General features: G+C 42.3%; 4 protein-coding genes across 6 annotated transcripts in view; 1 reads left to right on the forward strand and 3 right to left on the reverse strand.

Annotated features, from left to right (window-relative positions):
* Positions 1 to 141: 141 nt before the first annotated feature.
* On the reverse strand, positions 142 to 1,446 carry tmem60 (transmembrane protein 60). Its single transcript, XM_085359142.1, has one exon. The coding sequence runs from the start codon at positions 1,392 to 1,394 to the stop codon at positions 990 to 992; it is 405 nt and encodes a 134-aa protein (XP_085215268.1). The 5' UTR covers positions 1,395 to 1,446; the 3' UTR covers positions 142 to 989.
* A 2,124-nt stretch (positions 1,447 to 3,570) lies between these two features.
* prr5a (proline rich 5a (renal)) lies at positions 3,571 to 10,408 on the reverse strand. The gene is made up of 11 exons (XM_085359128.1): positions 10,194 to 10,408; positions 8,908 to 9,038; positions 6,521 to 6,646; positions 6,356 to 6,436; positions 5,843 to 5,891; positions 5,666 to 5,723; positions 5,475 to 5,566; positions 5,249 to 5,389; positions 4,663 to 4,798; positions 4,296 to 4,568; positions 3,571 to 4,209 (listed from the first exon to the last, which is right to left on the reverse strand). The coding sequence occupies exons 2-11, from the start codon at positions 9,036 to 9,038 to the stop codon at positions 3,914 to 3,916; spliced, it is 1,383 nt and encodes a 460-aa protein (XP_085215254.1). The 5' UTR covers positions 10,194 to 10,408; the 3' UTR covers positions 3,571 to 3,913.
* Positions 10,409 to 12,368: 1,960 nt separating this feature from the next.
* Positions 12,369 to 17,050, forward strand: rad52 (RAD52 homolog, DNA repair protein). Of its 2 annotated transcripts, XM_085359133.1 has the most exons (11): positions 12,372 to 12,419; positions 14,754 to 14,855; positions 14,979 to 15,072; positions 15,152 to 15,219; positions 15,297 to 15,415; positions 15,508 to 15,583; positions 15,670 to 15,902; positions 15,999 to 16,160; positions 16,526 to 16,596; positions 16,675 to 16,911; positions 16,989 to 17,050. In XM_085359133.1, exons 1-11 carry the CDS (start codon positions 12,372 to 12,374, stop codon positions 17,048 to 17,050), a joined length of 1,272 nt encoding a protein of 423 aa, XP_085215259.1. The 2 variants fall into 2 exon arrangements, with proteins under 2 accessions (XP_085215260.1, XP_085215259.1); XM_085359134.1 differs by lacking the exon at positions 16,526 to 16,596 and having other exon boundaries at positions 12,369 to 12,419; positions 15,966 to 16,195; positions 16,636 to 16,911.
* Positions 17,051 to 19,079: 2,029 nt separating this feature from the next.
* Positions 19,080 to 20,461, reverse strand: part of LOC146627747 (serine/threonine-protein kinase WNK1-like) — a 30,399-nt gene continuing 29,017 nt past the window's right edge. For both annotated transcript variants that reach the window (XM_085359122.1, XM_085359121.1), the window contains one exon: positions 19,080 to 20,436. In XM_085359122.1, coding sequence (XP_085215248.1) covers positions 20,074 to 20,436 — 363 coding nt within the window. In that variant the 3' untranslated portion in view covers positions 19,080 to 20,073. The remainder of the gene's footprint in view (positions 20,437 to 20,461) is intronic.

Below are 20,461 nucleotides of genomic sequence, written 5' to 3' on the forward strand. Positions count from 1 at the left end.
GCACACAATCACAAGTTGTTAGCCAATGAGCGTGTCCAGAAAATCCACATCTCTGTCACATAGACAGCCCAAAATTTACAATTTTATTCAATATAACCTGAAACAGAGGTTATGTCTAAGAATCATTTTCACACAGTCTTTGTAGCATTGGAAGTGCTCTTGCAACCACATATATCACCCCCTGGTGGCCATTAAAAAGAATGCAGGTTAAACGTACTTCGACATCGGCTTCACTTATCAGCTGTAGATATCTCAGTCACTCTGAGATGACTGGATTTTTAAAAAATTAAATTCTATCATGAATTTTATGATAGAATTTCATTTCATGTCTCTTCATCCAGAGACACCACAAACACACTGCATCCTGGAATTCAGCCTTTTCCTGCTATGAAGGCTCAAAAGACTTAAATACTGACCTGCAGCAAAGGTTGCACTTACTCTTAAATCTCCCTGGGTCATTTTGTTTGCAAACATGACGTAAAACAGTCGACAAAAGGATGAACAGTGACATTTTTTTTCCTGGCTTTCAAAAAGATGTCTACAGCAGGTTGTACAGTGCAAATTACATTTAATATGAGCAGATGGGGGAAGTTCTCATCTACATTCAAACTGTTGCTGACAGACTGCAGCTAATGTAGAAAAGTTAAGATCAGTGTTTTGTGTAGCACATGTTTGATCAGCCAGACTTTTTACCTGGCTCTTAAGTTTAATCCATTCCTTACTAATGACTAAAAATGAGCTAAAAGGCAGCAACACATGTCCAAAAACATGTCCCAAAATAACACTCTGATGCCGCCTGAAGCAGGTGAAGGTGAAGCAGAGCCTGCATGCCCCAGTGTGTAGATGTCACTAACCCAGTGAGTCTGCACTTACAGCAAAGGAACAGTGTTTTAAATAAAGGTCAGCATCTTCCTTCAGTGATGTATGCTTCGTGACAGATGCCTGAGTATTTCAACAACAACAAAAAAAAAGTTCACATTCTGGCAATTTCAGTCTCTCCTATAGTGGAAGACGCTGTAGCCCAGCTCTATCAGTGCTCCACCCAGCAGCACCCACAGAGGGATGCAGACCACACTGATCCACACTTTTGTGTGCCCCTCCATGCGGGAGCACAGAGTCAGACAGAAGGCCAGCTTTAGCAGCAGGGCTGTTAGGTACCACAGCCTGCTCTTCAAGCTCTGCTCACCCTCCCTGGGGTCAAAGTCTGGCTTGCAGCGGCCTGCCATCTTCACTATCAGCATGAGGATGAGGATACTGTCAAAGGTCCAAACAGGGAGGAAGATTAGAAACCAATTCCAGTGGATTCTGGAGTCCAGCTTGAGGACCAGCAGAATCAAGAAGATCAGAGCAAATATCCATGAGAGGAGCACTCGCTGGGCCAGGGACATCTTCATCTGTGGAGGACTGGCACAGAGCCAGTGTCACCCACACCCAGAGAGACTGAAGAAGGTGAGGAGGAGGAGAAGCACAGTCAAGGTGATCTGAAAACACAGCAGAAGACAGCACAGGCCCGTCACTCCTTAATTATAAACACATGACTGAAAACTAGACCTCCCCCACTAGGAAGCAGACCCTCACGGGTCTTGTAGAGAAATCCATCTCCTGATACTTCCACTCAGTATTAAAGCAAACATGAAGCTAATGTATGTTAGCAAGCTGTAGCTAACTTGTAAAACTGACCCCACTGTTCGCAGTCTTACCGAGTTCAGCAGCAGAGTCAGTTCGATGTCTTTAACTCGGGGTTTCAACGACAAACTCTTCAAACGAAGACAAATACCAAAATAGCAGACAGACTGAAAACAGCGGCGAAGAAATGCGACAAAACGTTAGCTTTCAGCTACATACAGCCGACAGTTACCCTGCATTTCCGGTTAGTCCTTTCAAAACAAGTGCACGTCCTAAATAAAATTACATTTATCATTTTCAAAGCAAAACCGTGATTTTGTCAATCTGTTTTTGGATTGGGGCTTCACCCACTCATAGCAACCTAGTGGGGATCTAACCAAACAAATGCTTGATTTTTTTTTTTTTTTTTTAAAGGTCGACTTACTTGATTTCTTCCCTCCAGCAACTCAGCAAACACCATCTGCTGTGCTGATAAAGGTTACATGATGTAGCTGAAAGGATTTAATAGTTCCAAGATTAACCCGAGGGGAGTTAACAATAAAACGAAAGCTGACTGACTTCAGCATTTCACTTATAAATATAAAATGTAAATAATGTGTTCTTCCTGGTCTTTTTGTTTGTTAGTTTTTTGTTTTATTGAAGTGGTACAGGTTTAAACTAGGGAGGGGGATTTCTACAATCTTGGTTACAACCTAGATTGCAAGTGGAACTTGCCTAAACATAAATAAATAAATAATTTAATTAAATAAATAAATAAATAATAATCCAGCTTCAGCTGCAGAGCCCGCCCCCCCTTCCTAAAATCCAACATATGTGTTGTACAAAGGCAGAGCAGACATTTATTTCTAATAAAATGCTTTTTTAAAACAGAAGAAGATGCACCATGTTTTCTTTTTATATTCCTCAAATGCATTTATTTCTCTTTTACTGGGCTAGTATTACAAATTAATACAAAGTACAACTCCAGAGACATCATAGATTGTCAAAAAAGTAAAGTACAAAACGCTTGAGGTAAAACATCATTGAAAAAGATTCAGTTAAAAAGCCCTTATTAAAATTTAAGTTCTTTTCAAGGTAAATGCTCACTTTACAGCTTCTGGAAAAAAAATACAAATAAAAACAATGCAGTTTTATTTACAAGATAGTGGTGGTGCAAAATACAGTGTGTGAGACAACATTCAGTCAAAATCTTCATATCTTTGTTAAATGTAAACAATAAACATTGTCCTGTTCGCCAAAATGCCGTCACACTGATGTTTGCTCTGAAAAGACTCTACGAGCGCCGCTGACGCATGAGAGCAGAGGAGCTCATTACTACCCGGCAAAAAATATGAAACTGTTCGACATTACACATTTACAAAGCAAATCCACGAAATGGATTGTGTATGAAAGGTTTCTCTAGGTAACTGTGGCAGCTTTCTCCTCTGCAGAGATAAGAAAATCCTTATCATTTCAAATTTTACTCTTACTTAAGAGCACCTCTGTGGGGCAACGGATAAGTCTGATAACACTCCGTAGTTTTATTAGTTTTTATATTGTTGACAAAACCCATCAAGAAAATAAACAGTGTATCAGTCTGGGTGTGACTCTCACCTAAGCTCATTTATTCCTAGACCCAAGTCTTTAGAACCAAGTTACAGCAGAGACGTTATAGGAGCGACACTTTTCTGCAACAGCAAACATGGTGGTAAATGTATAACGTCGGGGGGGAAAAAACTTTTTAAAACATTAATTTATTATTTAACTAAACTTTTTATGCAGTTTTTAAGGTAATATTTCAAAATAACAGTCTAAAAGATGTGAGTCAATGGTGGCTATGAAATAGTGAGACTGCTCTGTGGTTTCACTTTACATATAATATAAGCCAACACTTCTGTAGTGCATAAAAGTAGAAATGCAAACAAAAGAAATAAGGAACGTTACAGTCCAAGTGTGTGGCTTACTGATATGTTCAAAAAACAATGGAGCACTTGTTCATAATCATCAATTCATTGCTCATTGTAGTCTTTTTAAGAGATTTTTTGTTGATAACAGTGAAAATGTGAAGTACCATCAGATGCATCCTCGAGTCCTTTAATAGCAGTACCACTTATCTAACAATCGTGTTTTTCTTGTTTTTAAGAATGAAAATTTCATTCAAAAGTGAAAGCACTTGGAAGGAACTAGTTAGGGAAACTTATCATACTTCAGCAAAAAACCCAAAGCTAAACAGTAAGATGGTACCCATTCAAAATGTACGATTTCTTGCCTCCAGAATAGGGGGGTGCATCCCTAAAGGCAACCACAGTTACACAGTGCTCTGCCTGCTCTCGTGGCTGAGGCTGAGCCCCATCACCTCTGAGGAGTGAGATGGGAAATCAATAAATATCCCGTCTGGGCCTGAGTCTGCAGACTCTAGCACTTGTCCAATTATGGTTTCAGGGCTGGATGATTCACTGGGCGGCGTAGAGGATGCTCCCTTACTGAGATCAGTCATTGTTGTTGTGGCCTCGGTGCCATGGAGAGCTCCTGAGGAATGAAGCGGGAGGATGGAGGGAGACAGCAGAGGCAAGTCCATGGCACTGGCTCCAGCTTGTACTATACCTATGAAGGAGATAATAGTGGATTATTAAGGTTTAGCATATAATGATGCTTCATAATAATCAACACAGTGAGGACTACAGTCGTACCGTTGAACTGAGAGCCCACACACAGTCTGTTGGAGGAGGAGCCAGACAGTTCTGATCCTGGGGCCAGGTCAGCATAGGCCAGTCCTTGCTCCTCCAGGCACGATGTAATCTCACAGGCCGAGTGACGCCGAATTCCTCCACTGCCAACCGAGTTGGCATCTGGGTCATACTCAGCCACTGGGGTCAGCAGCAAAGGAACATTGTAGCTCTTTGATCGTACCACGGGGTTTTTAGACGGTTGATCCGCTGACTTGGACCAGCCCCAAGGCTTCTCTGAAACACAAGAGGGAAAGATGGGAAGACGTTATTAAGCTTCACCAACCCTTCAACCCTGAAAACTGTTATTTTTATCCCGCTTCTGCCTCACCCAGAACATTGCAGTGAGCTTCAGCATCATCTCCAGAGTAAAGCCCATGGGTGCCCAAATAGGGCGAGACCACCTTCTGAATCAGTGACTCCAACCTCAGGTATTCCTCAGTCACACCACGCGGCTCATGGACCCCCTAAACACAGGCATTAAATTTTATATTTAGCACCATCATACTCACAGATCACCCCTGTGGGCTGTTGGTGCTTAAGTTTAGAAGAGGAAAAAAAACTGTGTGACAATAAAAATATATATTTGTTTGAATAATGTTTGGGTTGCATGACTAAAAACTAATGCATTAACACAGTATGTCACAACCAATAACCAGCAGATCAACTAATAATCAGTAAATTTTATGAAGATACGCCCAACTAAAAGTAATTTACTCAGAAACAACAGCAGTGTAGTACTTCTTTATCTTCATGAACACCTTCAGAATAATGCAATACAATTAAACCTTATCATTAATGTTAGAAACAAGCTGGGCCAAAAATGCACAACAGCAGGTGTTTGGAAACAAACTCAGACTCGGTGCTGAGCAGCACATAAGGAAGCCATGAGCTTGGCTTGATGCCTGCAGGCCTACCTGTAGGATGAGCAGCATTTGTGTAACAGAGGGAGGCACACGGGCCCGCGGGCGAGACAGGGCGTCCTCTAGCTTTACGCTGAGCACTATGGTGTTCCTGAAGTGCAGCAGGGCGAGCTGTCGGACAGAAGGCTCCTTACCCTGCGCGCAGAAAACAGCAGACAGACTGAGCATCGATTCAATAAAGGGCTAGGACGGAGATCAGACTCTTGAGATGCTCGCCTACCTGAACCGGGTGGAAGATGGCCTGCAGCATTGAGAGAACATCACAGAAGAAGAAGTCCCAGGTCTCTGCCAGAGAGTCAAGTAACTTCTGGCCTGCATGGATCCCAAAGGAACATGCTCGAAGCTGAATTAAGCTGATTTCCAGTGAGATATGCTAATTTCTATTTATTTATTAATTTCAAGATTGCCTACCTTCATAGAATCTTATTTTGTCCCGCAGGATGACCATGCCTTTCGTTAGCAGCTGATTCTGTGAAAAGAAGCCAGTAATTATGAATCACTGTAGAACTGCTCTCCAATTCCCGTCTCAAAGAGCTCTGAATTTAATACATCTGAAATAAACGTCCTGTTTTATTTAAGGTGCATTACCTGAAGGTATTCTGTGAAGAAGGACCCCAGCTCAGTCTTTAAAAGATGCCTGAGGAAAAGGGACAAATGAATAAATACAGTTAGAAAGATAATAAGTGGTGTTGGGCTAATTATGTGTTTATAACTTTGTAAAAACAGTGCTTGGCAGCCATGTTATGTTCAGATCCGTCTGTGTAGTTATAGAAAAATGTGTCAACCTCCTTGTGACTTTTCTAGAAATATGTTTACCCAGCTATAATGGAAGCGGATACAAGTGATGGGTCTGGTTCAGAAAGATAATGAGATATCTGACGTGACCACATGACTCCCCAAGCCTACATGCTGTACACTACACACACAAACAAACCCGTTCACGAGAAAACATTCAGTCAACACATACAGCACACACGGTAATTACAACGATTACAGCACAAAATGACATCAACGGTCTAAAATAAGGAAGTTTTCTGAGAGCAGTGTTTGTGTGCGAGTGAGTGAGTCAGTGAGTGGGTGAGTGTGGCTGTTTACACTCACCGGACACCCTCATTAAGAACGTAAAGTTCATTATCCGCCAAGCCCTTCTTTTGAAAGACTGCTATCACAGCATTATGGATGCTGCAACATAACACACACACGAGCTGGTGTAAATTAAGAATCTCCACACACATTTAAACACTACCTTTGTCATATCTTGTGTACCTGTTCCAGGTGGCGTTGGCTCCTGCCCTCTTCTGCTTCTCCCCTCGGTCCTCCGGCGAACTTTTCTCACTCTTCCCCAGCTCACTGAGGCTGGGAGAGCTCATCAACTTCAGCCGGTGCAGAGTCCTCATGAGGCAAATGTAAAGGGAGAGAGACAGAGTATTCTAAGTACAGGACGGGAGAGAAAGAAGGTCAGCCGATGAGCCGACACATACAGAGACACACAGAGAGGAAACACGAGGAGGCTGTAGCTGTAGGAGGAAGGGAGGAGAACATAAAAGGAGAGAGTATGCACAGGAAAAAACCCAAAACATAACAAGCACAATGACAATACAAAGAGCAACCAGTGATAGAGGAGGAGAGATAAAGGACAGAATGATGCATGGTGAGATGGAAGCGGCACATTAAGAGCAGGATGGGTGGAGCTCAGCCGAGAGGTGGGCCACAGTGTCGCTGTACTGCCTGTCTCAGAACAGCAAAAAACAATAGCACGCACACGCTCGGGTGGAAGGGGGGGGGCGTGCAAGCTCTTCCTCCCTCCCTGGCTCTCTGTCGGTACAATACAGCTATTGATGCAAACAAATATTTATGCAGAGCACAGATACCAGAAGGAACTGCATGGTAAGCAGCCGGGGCTTTGTGAATATTACTGTACGCAGATGAGGTGGAGGAGGAAGTCGTCCGGCTTTTAAACAACAGCAGAAACAGTGATAGGAAGCACGGACACAATACAGAACAATAAAAGAGGCTTTTCCTGCTCTCCCACAGCTGGTGGCGAGTGCAGCAGGATAAAAGTAAAAAGTAGCACAATATGTGAGACAGGAGCTTGACCAATATTAGATTTCTTATCTTCTTCTTTTTTTCTTTTTTTTTGTTGCTGTGGGGTCAGATGAGAAGATTGATATCATATTTTTAACCACTGAAGCTAAATATGCAGCTACAGCCAGGAGTTGATTAACGTACTGCAGAGATATGAACATATGAAGATATATAGATATGAAGGGGGAAGGGGGGGGGGGGGGGTGATTGCATCTTATCAAAAAACAAGGAATGCATTTACAAGTTTAAACTTATTTTGGATTTTTTTCTAATCAGGGTCAGAAATCTACATATATTCCCTTAAATTTTTAATAAGTGGTGCTAAAGGTTCTACAGTGTTTTTTAACTTTAAAAAAAGCCAAGGCCTGTTAACTTCCTGTTAGTTGTTATGATTACATATTTGGAGGAGTAAAGCTTAAGTTTTCAAACCTAAGAACACAGAAATAGCTGTCAAGCATGGTGGTGATAGCATCATGCTGCGGGGTTGGTTTGCTGCCAGTGGTACTGGCAGTGGTAGTTTAAATGAACCAGTTTAAATGAACTATACGAATTCTGCTAAGAAGAGTGATCTAACATCCAGGCATTGTTATGCCAGAAGCTTGTTGACAGATACCAAAAGCATCTGGTCAAGGTGCAACTTGTTAAGAGACATTTAATCAAATATTAGTGAGGGAGTATACATGTATTTGAGTGTGTATGTATACTTTTTGCCTTAGAGAAAATAGTCCTTAAAGATGTATGGTGTATCATTCCAACCTAGAAAAAGTTCAAAGAAATTAAAATTCTAAAATTACTGTGACATTCGTGTCCATGATGAGTGTTTGTAAACTTCTCTGCACAACTGAAGGTTTTGGCGTCTCTAATTTAGAAATCATCTGTTACCACCCTCAAAAAAAATCCACAAACCTCAGTGTGAGCAGTTTCATGTAGGAACTACACCTGCCAGCAAAGGAAGCACGTGTGCTGCACATTAAGATTACAGCTCAGTGAAGGGAAACACTGATGTTTCCATCTTGTAATGCTGTCAGAAGTACCAGCTCTGGGTGAACCCCCCCCCTTTAAGAGGCACAATTCCCAAAATGTAATGTAATTCGCGTATACCTAAAATTTAAGTGCATGTTTTAACACATTCATCAATCTAAAATATCCTAAAAGTTTTTAAAAAGAGAGAGAGAGACAGAAAACACTGTTTGCATATTTTTAGGAGGACTTGGTGAAAAAGAAGAAATGATGAGTTCAAACCCACGCAGTCCTGAAACTCTCTGCTGACAACACAGCAGTAAACAACAGAGCCCCCCCTTTCACACCCACACACATGAAGACAGAAAACATGGAAAGCAGAGTGCACAAACGAATGAGGTGCCCATACATGAGGAAATGAGTCAATTAAACATCCCACCAGGACATCATTACCATTAGACCAGCATGTGTTTCAGCTGGTTAATGAAATCTTCTGGGACAGACATGGTGTGATTTCTTTTTTCTTTTTGTAAATGCTTATAAATATTTCATGCATTTTCCAGGAGGCTGCACGCTGTGAAATGCTAAGCCCAGGAACTGAGACTCACCTCCTGATTGGATGCTCATTGCTGCTGTCCAAATCCGGGCTCGGAGGAGGGGGCGAGAAGGTGCTGAAGTTGAGCGACAGGGGTCGAGGGGAGGGCCGGGAGGCGTGCCTCCGCCGCAGTCCATCAAGCATCTGAAGTTTGCGTAAAAGTGGAAATGTCAACAAAAGCTAGCAGGAGGGATTAAAATTGGATCAAGGAGCTGTGTGAGGCATCGATGAGAAATGTCTCAAGTGCAGTCATGAGCCATCTCCGCCCTTTACTTTGAGAGAGCAAGTCAAGCAGGGAACATTAAAGCGGTATAAGAGACACAACACAGTAAAGCGAAATTCACGGTCAAAGGGGTACAGGATAAAAATCAAACCCCACATCTGAGACTTCCTCACAATGAGCGCTTTCTCTTTCTTTATTCTCTACCTGACTGTCAGTTCAAAACCACAGAGGAGTGTTTTGCAATCAAAGCTGGGCTGACCTCCAGGGTTTGCACACGCATTACATCAGAGGAAAGAGAAAAGAGAAGTGCATGTGTGTACACGCATCAGTCTGCGCCAGTTATTCCTGTAAAAGCGTTACAGTTGCTCTCAGTTTGGGTGTCTCCCTATAGAAACGTACTGTACAAAGTAAAGCACCATCCCCTGGTCAGAGGGGAGAACAGCAGTCTGGGTTGTCACTCTACAGACAAAAGAGCCAACACTAGCCTCAACATGTAAAGCACAAAGAGAGGGGGGTGCCTCGTGTGTTTTCAGAAGAACCGGCCGTGCAGTTTAATTAGAGTAAGATCACATCTGAGTCAGCAGCGCTGGCTGCTCACTGTCTACCCGGAATGCCATGCCACGCCAGTCTGGGCATTTCTGCTTTTGTTCACCCCTCCTCCTTGGCTTGTCTTTTAGGGGCGATTCCAATAAGATCGATGCCTCTTTAAAAAATTCAGAAAAATTATCCGTATGAACATAAATTTATTTTCTGCTGTATGGATCTCTCCCCGTGCTTCCGAGCTGAGCCATTCCACATCATACGGCCATTGAATCGGCCAGACACGCAATCAACAGTCCACGTTTATCCTACTGGGAGGAATGCACCGCCAGTCGTGCGTACGTGGATGTTTTATGTTTTTAAAAACCTGTGCGCAGAACACAATGAAGCAAAGTGCCCCGGTAAACAAAGCCACCGTGTAACGAACACATGCAGATGCTGCATTTGGTCCACCTTTGGATAAAAACTGTATCATAATGGCCACAAAGTTGCCGTATGTCATGCGCCTCTGCCCGCCCACTGTAGCCCGCACTCACCGTTCCTGATCCTGTCGTGTAGCTCCTGCTGGGATGAAACGGTCATGTAGTGCTGAGGGGAAGTGTTTACTGTCCGGGTTCATCAGCGGCTGCCTCCTGTTCTGTTACCCGCCGGTCTGCGCACCCTCACGGGCATCGGGGTGCGGGCGGGCGGGCGGTGGAAAGGTCCGACCTGCGGGGACTCATTCAGTAAGAAGCCAGAAGAAAGAACCGCCGCTTGCTCGCTCCGGCTCGCCCCCGCTTTGTTTTGACGAGATGCAAACGCGAAACCTGGACGCGTGGACGCGGCCACGAGCAGCACGTGCACGTGCGTCCGTGGTTATAGCTGTATGTAAGCGGGAGGGGATAACTCCAATGGGAAACAAGAATAATGGCAGAGTTTAATTCCGGAGGGATGATTTTATTATTATTAAGACGAAGACTGTAAGGATTAACACACAAACCGGGGGAACACTAATACGCAAACAGTGTGCTAACACTGCAGTGCACAGGTGTGCAGTCAGTGGTGAGAAAGGCCTTGCTTTGCAATATGGCCATAAACAGAAGATGGTAAACACAGTTTCCAGCTCTGACCCAAATCCACGCAGTTTCACACAGGGGGAGCCTTACCATCTGTGAGTGCAGATGCGTGTGTTCTCCGGATAATCCCCTTTTTCTGTGGATGAGATGTTAAAAAAAAACAAGGGTGGGGGTGTGGGGGCAGTCTTGTGGGAAACTGTAAGGAATAAATTTTGTTTTCTGTCTGCAGTGCAAAAATCCTGGCACTCCTATACATGTGACAGAAAATGGCTCTTGTTGGATCAAAGAGGTGCGTTATAACTTATAACACGGTGCGTTTAGCTCAGATTGTTAATAAAAGGGAGATTGTATTGTCCCATACAATCCCACGAGATTTAGTGCAAACACACACCAGCCTGATCAGCCTGCTATTCCAGCTAAAACAGGGAAAACAGGTAGAGATCTAGAGCTCTTGCAGATATTTAATTAACTGCACAAGGAAGACTAAACAACAAATGCAAAACCTTTAGCTTCTGTTAAAATTTTAACTGCATTAATCAAATCTCTCATAGCTACTTACATTCTTTTGCAAATCTCCTCTGAGGTCACTTTAGTGTCTGTGGATCAGAGCTTGTTGAAATAGAGGTTTGGCGAACGGAAAATGTTCCCTGTGTGCAGAATCCAAACCTGTTTAACCGCTTGCATGCGGTTTGCATGCTGTTATATGCAGGCTTTGTGTGTCCATGATAGCCGATTGAGTTCTGAAGCTTGCATTATGTTTTTTATTTTATTATAAAGCTGTTTTCCCTACAGTGCTATTGTAGTCATTTGATTATTTATTTTAAAGCTTGGAATCATTACAGATAAACAGTCCACAAGGCACACAAACCAGACAAGGGCCAGCGTAAAAGATCATATCAAAAGCAGTGAAAAGTCTCCCCTCTAATAACCTCGTGTTGTAAACACTGTTTTATTATGGAATAACGAATATAATGATTTCAAAGATTAATTAAGGAACTCAAAACCAGTGTCTGTAGAGACCCTGACCTGAGGATGTGAGGTCAAAGAATGTGCCTCTAGCCACACCCTACGGGTAGTATCACCTGCCTTTGTCTCTTCTGCACACCAGTTCCAGTCATTAGATGGGGCATACTCAAACATAAATATTATTAGATATTTACAATGAAATATGCATTTAAGCCCACCTCGTCATTTTCTATATCTAGCCCTCTGAGAGGAAATATGACTTTCATGGCGCATCGTTTATGTTTCAGTGGATGTATATTTTTTTTAAACTATCATAAATAAAATAAAAATTAAATAGTTGATTCTGCCTTTAAAATATATAAGTTAATAATTAAATTTTGCATGTAAACCCAGTAACCCCTAGATTTCAGTTACTTGTTTATTTTCCAATAGGCGTGAAGGCATCATAAGCTCCTCCTCCGGTAGTCCGAGCGGGAAGTTCAGAAAGATGGCTGCCTCTTTGAAATAATATTCGTGTTTTCTGTTGCTCATTCAACACAGAAAGCAGTTTAGAGGGACTGTAACCGGCTAGTTTGTATGCACTGACTTCTATCGGGTGTCTACGGAGGTGTCAGGCTCATCTCGTGTTGTTTTATCGATAAGTGAAGCCAGCTTAGCCTGTTTTTCCAGTGACTGAAGAACATCTCGGCAGTCATGTCCAGTGAGGAGAAGAGCAGCTCTGCGTCCAGGTGCTTCGGACAGGTATGTGGGCTCCATGAGACTTCTCAAAAGCTAATTATTCTAAATTGGACACAGGTGTGTTGAGTTAAATTAGAATGATAAAGCACACCAGTTTTTGCTTCCAGTCCCACTGCTGATAAAGTTTTGATTGAAACGGGTTGAAGCACAATGTGTGTCAGTCTGAATGTCTGTGACTGGACACTAGAGGGGACCGAGTTTATTTATGTAGTAGAGTATCATAGTTTTGTATTTTCTACAAAGTTTGTAATTTCTTTTGAAAGTTTAGTTTTTATTTTTCTTCCGGTCCTATACACCCTAAACCCCCCGCTATGGTCTTTCCTCTTTTGTCTGGAAACTCCATCTTCAGCATCCTTGGTCCAATATATCCACCATCCGTCCTCTGCACACGTCAAACCGTTTCTAACCTGAGATGTCGCTCTGATGTACTCATTTCTAATCCTGTCTATTCTTGGTCAACCTCAATGAAAATTTGAGCACCTTCACCTCTGTCAGCTCCAGTCACACCTCCTGTCTTTTTTTGTCAGTTCACCTTCTCCAAACTAAACATCGTAGCAGTTCTCACGACCATCTTCTAAACCTTACTCTTCATTCTTGCTGCTATTCTTCTGTTAAAAATCACTGCCACTCCTCTCTATGGGCGCACTTTGATATAAAGAGGGCTGGAGCAGTGAAACACTCCTCTCTATTATTGTAAAGGACTTCCACTACACATTTAATCACTAGGCGATCTTAATATAAGAAGAAGAAATGCAATTTCAACAGTGTGTCTCAGTTTTTCTACATCATAAAGAAGATGCTGTCAGCCCGACTCTCAAATTGTAAGAAATAAATGTGCAAAATTAGATAAAATGGTCCAGTAGCTCACTGCCTAGACTCTCCTGTAGTGATAAAACAGAAACCCCCAAAAGTTGATTCAGTTCATCTGGATGTAGCGTTTTCAGTGGGAGAAACGTTTCGTCATTCATCCAAGTGACTTCTTCAGTCTATGTCCAGATGAACAGAATCGACTTTTGGGGATTTACTTACCTGGATGATTGAGCATGCATCAAGACGATAAAACAAAGTTTTAATTCACAGAAAATGCCTGGTTTCTTTAGTAGATGGTGAAAAAATAGTTTTCTGTCATTTAAATGCTTTTCTATTGCTTAGTTACTCTGATGTGATATGAATGGCGGTAGGGGAGATTTTAATCAGTGGGAACATTTTTTCAAACACATGAAAATACCGTAATAATTCCAAAATCTATGCCCTGAAATGGAGTCTTTGCCTAATTTTTGACTCGCCTGCCTTATAAATTGAGGAAGTGCAATTTTAAAAATATTTACAACAGTGATTGAAATTAAAGAATACATTTAAAGAGGAAAACAAAGGAAAGAGGAGCAGGAAGCCATAATACAGAAGTGTGTGAGGAATCTTAATAAGTCTGAGGGAGGAGAAGCTCTCCTGTGTCTGTGCAGTAGAGTGGAGCGTGTTCGATGGGTTGCCGATGATGGAGAGGTTTGTTCAGAGACCTCCGGTCTCTCACTGATTCACATGGCTTCAGATTCTGGGCAATAATTGATCCAGTCTTATGGATTAGTTTGTTGATCTTGCTGGCATGTCTGTTTTTGCAGAAGTCTTTCTATTTTATTATATTTTCTTTAACCTCCTAGGACCTGGCGTCCACATATGTGGACATCACATTTTGGGTTATTTAGACCAAAATACTCAATTTTGCTCTACAGGGGCCTGATATCCACTTACGAGGCCATTATACTGCTGCTGTTCGATCGAAATTTTATACGAATATCCTCATATGTGGATCTCATTTTTGTTAGAAACAAAAATCAGGTACCGGTAAAAAAAAAAAATCTGGTAATTCTTTGTCTTTACATTCATCAGGTCCCAATCAGCCCAAATAGCGAAGAGAAATTAAAATTGCATGCCATGAAATAGTTCGGGTCTTAGGAGGTTAATGGAACTAAAATAATTTTTTAACTTCCACCTTTAGTTCAGTTTTATTTTAATATTAACAACCTTGGATTTCGCCTGTAACCTGCACTTCCATATTAAGTTGAAAGGATTTGCTGACCTTCCTGGAAGGCCCAAAGGCTGCCGAGAACAGCTTGTACTCTCGGTGGCTTTTTAATGTCTGAAATGAAGTAGAACACAAAGCATCAGTGATGAATCACTCTTTATGTTATTAGTGTAAACCTAGCTTCCTGCACCTCCAGAGGATAATAACTGCCAGCCAGTTTCACTCAGGTCATACAAATGTGACAACAATGTAAGCTTGTTTTCATTATTAATGGTGTTTCCGCTGTGTGCCTTGCTGACACTGGGGTGTGTGGACAGTTTACCTACACAGCTGAGGAGTACCAGGCGGTGCAAGATGCTCTGCGACAGAAGCTGGGACCGGAGTACATCAGCACCAGAATGGCCGGAGGAGGACAGAAGGCAGGTCTTTGTTTTCCTCTGCAGCTAGAAAAGCTGCCTGCACCTCAGACTGGGGATGTTTCTTCACTATAACATGTCATAATTTCATTTTTCAACTTCAAATAGCTACTCTGATTTCAACAGGTATGCTACATTGAAGGCCATCGTGTCATCAGCTTGGCCAATGAGATGTTTGGATACAATGGATGGTCTCACTCCATTTCCCAGCAGAACGTTGGTATGACTCGTTTCACAGCTTAGGATCCAGGTTTACCTTCTCACGCTCAGACTAACAGTTTGATGATTTTTGTTGGCAGATTTCGTAGACCTCATCAATGGGAAGTTTTACGTCGGCGTCAGCGCGTTTGTTAAAGTGCAGCTCAAGGTTGGGTAAATGAGCCTCTTTTATTTTTCTGCCTCCCTCTCTTCCATCCATATGAGTTCATGTTGCTTTTCCTCCAGGATGGATCGTTTCATGAGGATGTTGGCTACGGAGTCAGCGAAGGACTAAAGTCGAAAGCTCTGTCACTGGAAAAGGCGAGGAAGGAAGCGGTCACTGATGGCATGAAGAGAGCTCTGAAGTATGGGAATTTACTTATATTTAAAAACATGCTGGAAATATTATTTTATTTTAATCATTAAAAAGTTTGTTTTTCTTTTTCCTATGTTTTAGATGTTTTGGTAATGCTCTTGGTAACTGCATCCTGAATAAAGAATACCTCCTAGCCATTAACAAGATCCCCAAGCAGGTCAGGATCAACATTTAAAGTATCATTTTTAGTTTTCAGTCTAGTCGGTTTTTGGAAGCTGATTCTTGTCACTTCTCTACACAAAGCCGCCACCTCCTCTAGATCCAGCCCGGACTAAGCGTACTGAAGGTGAGCCGTCGGTGGAGAAGGCCCGGCTTGGCAGTCTGCTCCGAGAGGAGAGTCTTATATCAGCACCGGTTCCTGTCAGGACGCCGCTGGAGCCCAGAGTCATCAACCAGAACCAGAGTCATTCAGAAGTTCACACTCCCAATGCTGCCGACGCTGCACCTGGCATGAAGAGTGAGAACATCAGCTCCGGGTAGGAAAAGCTCTGGTTTTCCCTCATCTTCTCGACATCTCCTAATTGCTGTCCTCTTCTAAGCTCTGGTGTCAACTCTGTGGATGTTGTTGTCAGGTCAGAAACACACACAGACCCCAAACAGCTGAGAAAACTCCGACAGCAGCAGCTTCAGCAGAAGTTCAGGAGAGAGATGGAGGCCAAGAAGCTGCAGCAGAAGCAAGACCGAGCCAAATCTGAGGAGGAAGAGGTCACTATAGGACAAGGATCCAGTGAAGGTAGAGAGAATATTTTGATTTTCTTTTATCGGTTTAGTTTTTATTGTTATGTTGTGATTATTGTATGGAGGGTATATGTCAGAGGCAGGATTTACGATTATGAATTTTAATTTCCTTTTTAAGTCTAGTTTGTAGTTTTAGTTGGTTTCAGTTTTTAGTTGTAGTTATTTAACTCTAATAACCTTGGTATAGAGTGATTACAGACTGGTAAAATGCGCTAATCGGTTTTTACACTTTATTACAGGGGAGAGATTAAAAGTAATACAGCAACACTGAGGTTTGGGGTAGATTTCTACTCTGAGATGGAAGAAAAAGTTGTCAAAATAATCTCACAAAAATAGTTTAGCATGTCTTGCAGGTTGGTTTGGCTCCTATCTTCGCAGGTGCTGAAGCTGAACTCAGGAAGTCCACCAGCAGCAGAGACGTGTATTTAGCAGGTGCTGTAAAGGCTCCACATACTTGGACTGTGTGATGAGGAGGCCTGCATCTCATTTCCAGTTGGTCTTGCTGTGCAGATGACCCTGAGCTCTGGGATTTCACTCTTTATGGGATTGAGGATCTGGATGTCCCTGCGGCTGCCCCTTCACCCAGAGGAACCCGGCCCAGTACGCCTGGGAATCATCAGATGCAGACGCGCAGTAAAACCCCTCAGAGGACCACGGATAGGCGACCAGAGGCCCCGCCGAACAGCAGAGGACGGGAGCAGGCTCAGTACAGACCTCAGCAGCAGAACCAGTATCAGGGCAGACCAGGTGAGTCAGATCAGTCAGTGAATGAGCTTCAGTGCTAAATTCTGTCTGAAACTCACTACTACTTCTCCAATTTTCAGGTGAAGCCTCGAGTCCGTACAGACAAGGACAGTTCATGAAAAAACGCAGGCTGGACACCTGACATCCAGCCACTATTTTGCTTTTACTTCACTTTGTACATTTGAAATTGTAAAGAATTGCTGCTTTATATACATCTGGATACATGTTTTCTGATTTTGTTAAAAAATAAAAACATAACCAAACTGGGAATCCTGCTAGATTTATTTGAAAAAGTGAAATTTAATTTCAGATAAAACAAATAAATGATACTTTTGATACATAACTTCTTAATTATCTTTAGAATGTAGCCTTTTGTTCATGTTGAAAGATTAAGACTTTGTTCAAAAACAAAACAAAATCATCAAACATAACAAAAACTAACCATGATCTAATTTTTGACAAACACACATAAACGTGCCTTTTACCTGATTTCTTTTATTATTTTTTTTAAGTTTTGTACAATGTGAAAAACATACACAAAACAGACACTGGATCACAGGAAGTCAGTAAGGGGGGATCAGAAATAAGAGTATAACTGCGTGTCAGTAGGCTCAAACAGTACTGTAGAGATCTGTGATAATTACTGATATAGCAGAGTAGCATATGGATGTTAACTTCTTGTGGGGAGCTTGTGCTGTACAGTGGTGCACTGGCTGCCATTTGTAAGATTAAACACCAGTAAAGTCGGCATGCAGAACTCATACACTGATAGTCTCATACTGAAGTTGTGCCTGTGATATTAATGAATAGCAATTGAGCAGATCAACACTCATAAAAAGGCAAATAATAAAAAAACAAAACAAATAATCCAATATCAAAAACATTGAAATCCGTAACAACCCTCATCAGCATGCAAATGTGTCCAATACCCCTCAGTCCCTACAAAACTTTGAACATTGCATATTCTGCATTGCAGTAACTTGTTTTTTTCTCTAGAGAAGTTCAACTATTCATTCAATCTACAAGCAGGCAAAAAAACCAAAAATCACGATGACAGCATGGCACTCGTGAGGTGGTGAGATAGAAGTCGGGTTAGCGTGACAGAATTTTAAACCTTTGCGCAGCTCGCTCACTGCCCAAACAAGTTCTTCTATGAAAAGGTTTAATGATAAATCTGGAAAAACAAATACCATCCAAACCTGCGTACACATGTGCCAAATACAAATACACAGCTGATCGAACAACCAACACAAAGGTAACTGTAGAGAGGAAAGAAACTGTCCACTTTACTCAGTGTGCTCTTTGTCCTGCATGCGGCACCTACCTCAGTTTTGCATGCTCTGAGCTGGCTGCATCCGGTGGTGTTTAAACTGTATACTGGTTTAGTAAACTGGTTTTCTGTAATACAGTCACAGCTACAGGACTGGATGGATCTGGAACTTCTCATTAGTGAGGATGCAAGGCACTAAAGTGTTCCTCATGTTTACAGGTTAGAGTGCATGTGCATTTAGAATGGGTCACAATGAACATACTCTAGTGAGAGCAAACTGAAAGCATTTACCTCACAATTATATTTACAATAAGAAAAAAAGAAAGAAAAAGCCAAAAAAAGGAGGGGGGCAGGGCAGTCATAAAGAGACAAGCTTAATAAACTGCAGGATTATTCCTGCATGGCGAGTATGATACCAATAACAACCCTGCAATTGCACTTTTTTTTAATATTCCTTTACATGTTGTTTAACAACCTTTAATAATAATTACAGTGAAACAACATCAAAATCTGATGGCTGAATACAAGTCCATAAAGAACGTTGTTGTTTATTAAATATACGCATACAAAAAACAGACCACAGAAAGAGAGAACCCCAGACACTTGTGATTTCAGAGGCCACAGCTAGATGTTATGGGTAAAAATATTTTGGGACATATGAGTTCAGTAACAAGCTGTTTATACATGTACTGTGCACCATCTAAGAAAAGAAAAATGGATCAAGAAGTGGTCTCGCTCCCCTCAAGAGTATGAAACCCTCCTCAAATACTATCCTGACAAAACTCTTACTTTGTATGATATGATAAGCAGATTATGAACTGCACATATCTCACAGCTAAGCACTAAGTGAAGTGGTTTAATGTGTCCCTTACCAAAAAAAAAAAAAAAAAAAAAAGGGGGGGGGGGGGGGGTCACCCTGCTAACACCTAATACTCAGATTGTGATCTACAGCAGCATCACCTCTTCAATTCTCTGAATGGTGGTCAACATCAGGACCACGTGTTATTATCTCGCAGATCTACTCGCATGAATAAATCAGTATGATAGACAACTCGAGTCACACAACACCAGACTTTCACAGAGACATAAATATGTTTAACATAGAATCATAACCCAGTCAAGAAATGTCTATGTACAAAGCCAATGTGTTTCTTTTAGATTAAGGCCACAGTTACAAGGGGCAGTTTGTCGATTATGCTATTATTGCATTTTTATTGGGATGTATTCGTACTGCTACCCTCCATCACACTCCAAACTTTCCAAGTCTTTCTTCTCCTAAGCATCATTCACAGTAATTATCCATCAGGGACAAACCAACTATCCCACTCTCTGTAGACTCACATTCTCTCCTCCTCCTTAACAGACAACTTAACCTACCCTCCAAACCAATCCCAACGAGTTCGATGTATAGTCTGTCTGTGTGCACACAGATTTCTGTGGTGGACTACTGGAACAATCTTAAGTCCCAGCTCAGCTTAAAGTCCAGACAAATAAGGATATGAACCACAATCCCTCACCAACTTCTCCCCTTCAAAGATCGGCTCTCCAGCAACATCTTTGGCTGCTGTTCGTTGTGCCTTTGGGCCAATACGTCACAGCTCGTTTCCACAGCTAATGGCAGGATAAGTGTGAGACTTTTTGTGCTGTGGGTGTGTATTGCACTTTCCCTCCAATTGCCAGACAGACTTTGTTCTGCCTGAGAGGACTTGAACCACACAGGTCAGCTATTAAAGAAAAAAAAATACACAATGATAAAAGTTAAAAATAAAATGCACAATACCAAGCCAGTTAGCCAGTAAGCCACAAAGAGAGGCTGTGATCTCAGTCTACAACTGTCTGGTCCCCTCTGCCCTGTGTGGCCCTTCATCTCAGCCTCAATCAGGGCTCAGACTGGGTTACGTAGGCCTCAGGTTGGACCCTCCAGGGTTGACTGATTTCTGGGGGGTTGATGTAGTTCCCACTTGGTAACCTTGGTGCAGAGACACTGGAGTTGCTGTAGATGGCTGGTACTGTGTTAGTGGCTGTCCCGGGTTAACCATCTGGCATGTTGGTGTGGGTCCTGCCCACTGAGGAGCACTGTACGAGACTGAAGTATATCCGTACCCCTGGGCAACTGGACCCAGGGAGCCTTTGCGAGGACCCAAAGAAGCAGAGGGATTGGTTGGGTTGGGGAGGTGAGTGGACGTGGTGTTGGAATGTGGTGGGCCGAGATAGCCTGGAGCTGAGAATTTACGGCCAATGTTGGCTGGAGGGATGATCTGCATTGTTAAAGAAAAATTGTTA

Source organism: Diplotaxodon limnothrissa, linkage group LG7 (genome assembly GCF_057381915.1).
Source record: "Diplotaxodon limnothrissa isolate DT_005_m linkage group LG7, D_limnothrissa_male_GT1.1, whole genome shotgun sequence".
Taxonomy (NCBI): Eukaryota; Metazoa; Chordata; class Actinopteri; order Cichliformes; family Cichlidae; genus Diplotaxodon; species Diplotaxodon limnothrissa.

Excerpts from the sequence above, each read along its gene's own strand:
- tmem60 (XM_085359142.1), bottom strand. The coding sequence starts at position 1,394 with ATGAAGATGTCCCTGGCCCAGCGAGTGCTCCTCTCATGGATATTTGCT.
- prr5a (XM_085359128.1), bottom strand. The coding sequence starts at position 9,038 with ATGCTTGATGGACTGCGGCGGAGGCACGCCTCCCGGCCCTCCCCTCGA. Across the intron at positions 5,567-5,665 it reads CAAAATAAGATTCTATGAAG|GCCAGAAGTTACTTGACTCT; the intron begins GTAGGCAATCTT and ends GGATCCATGCAG. Across the intron at positions 4,799-5,248 it reads AAATGCTGCTCATCCTACAG|GGGGTCCATGAGCCGCGTGG; the intron begins GTAGGCCTGCAG and ends GCCTGTGTTTAG.
- rad52 (XM_085359134.1), top strand. The coding sequence starts at position 12,372 with ATGTCCAGTGAGGAGAAGAGCAGCTCTGCGTCCAGGTGCTTCGGACAG. Across the intron at positions 15,073-15,151 it reads CATTTCCCAGCAGAACGTTG|ATTTCGTAGACCTCATCAAT; the intron begins GTATGACTCGTT and ends TTTTGTTGGCAG. Across the intron at positions 16,196-16,635 it reads GATTTTCTTTTATCGGTTTA|GAGGCCTGCATCTCATTTCC; the intron begins GTTTTTATTGTT and ends CTGTGTGATGAG.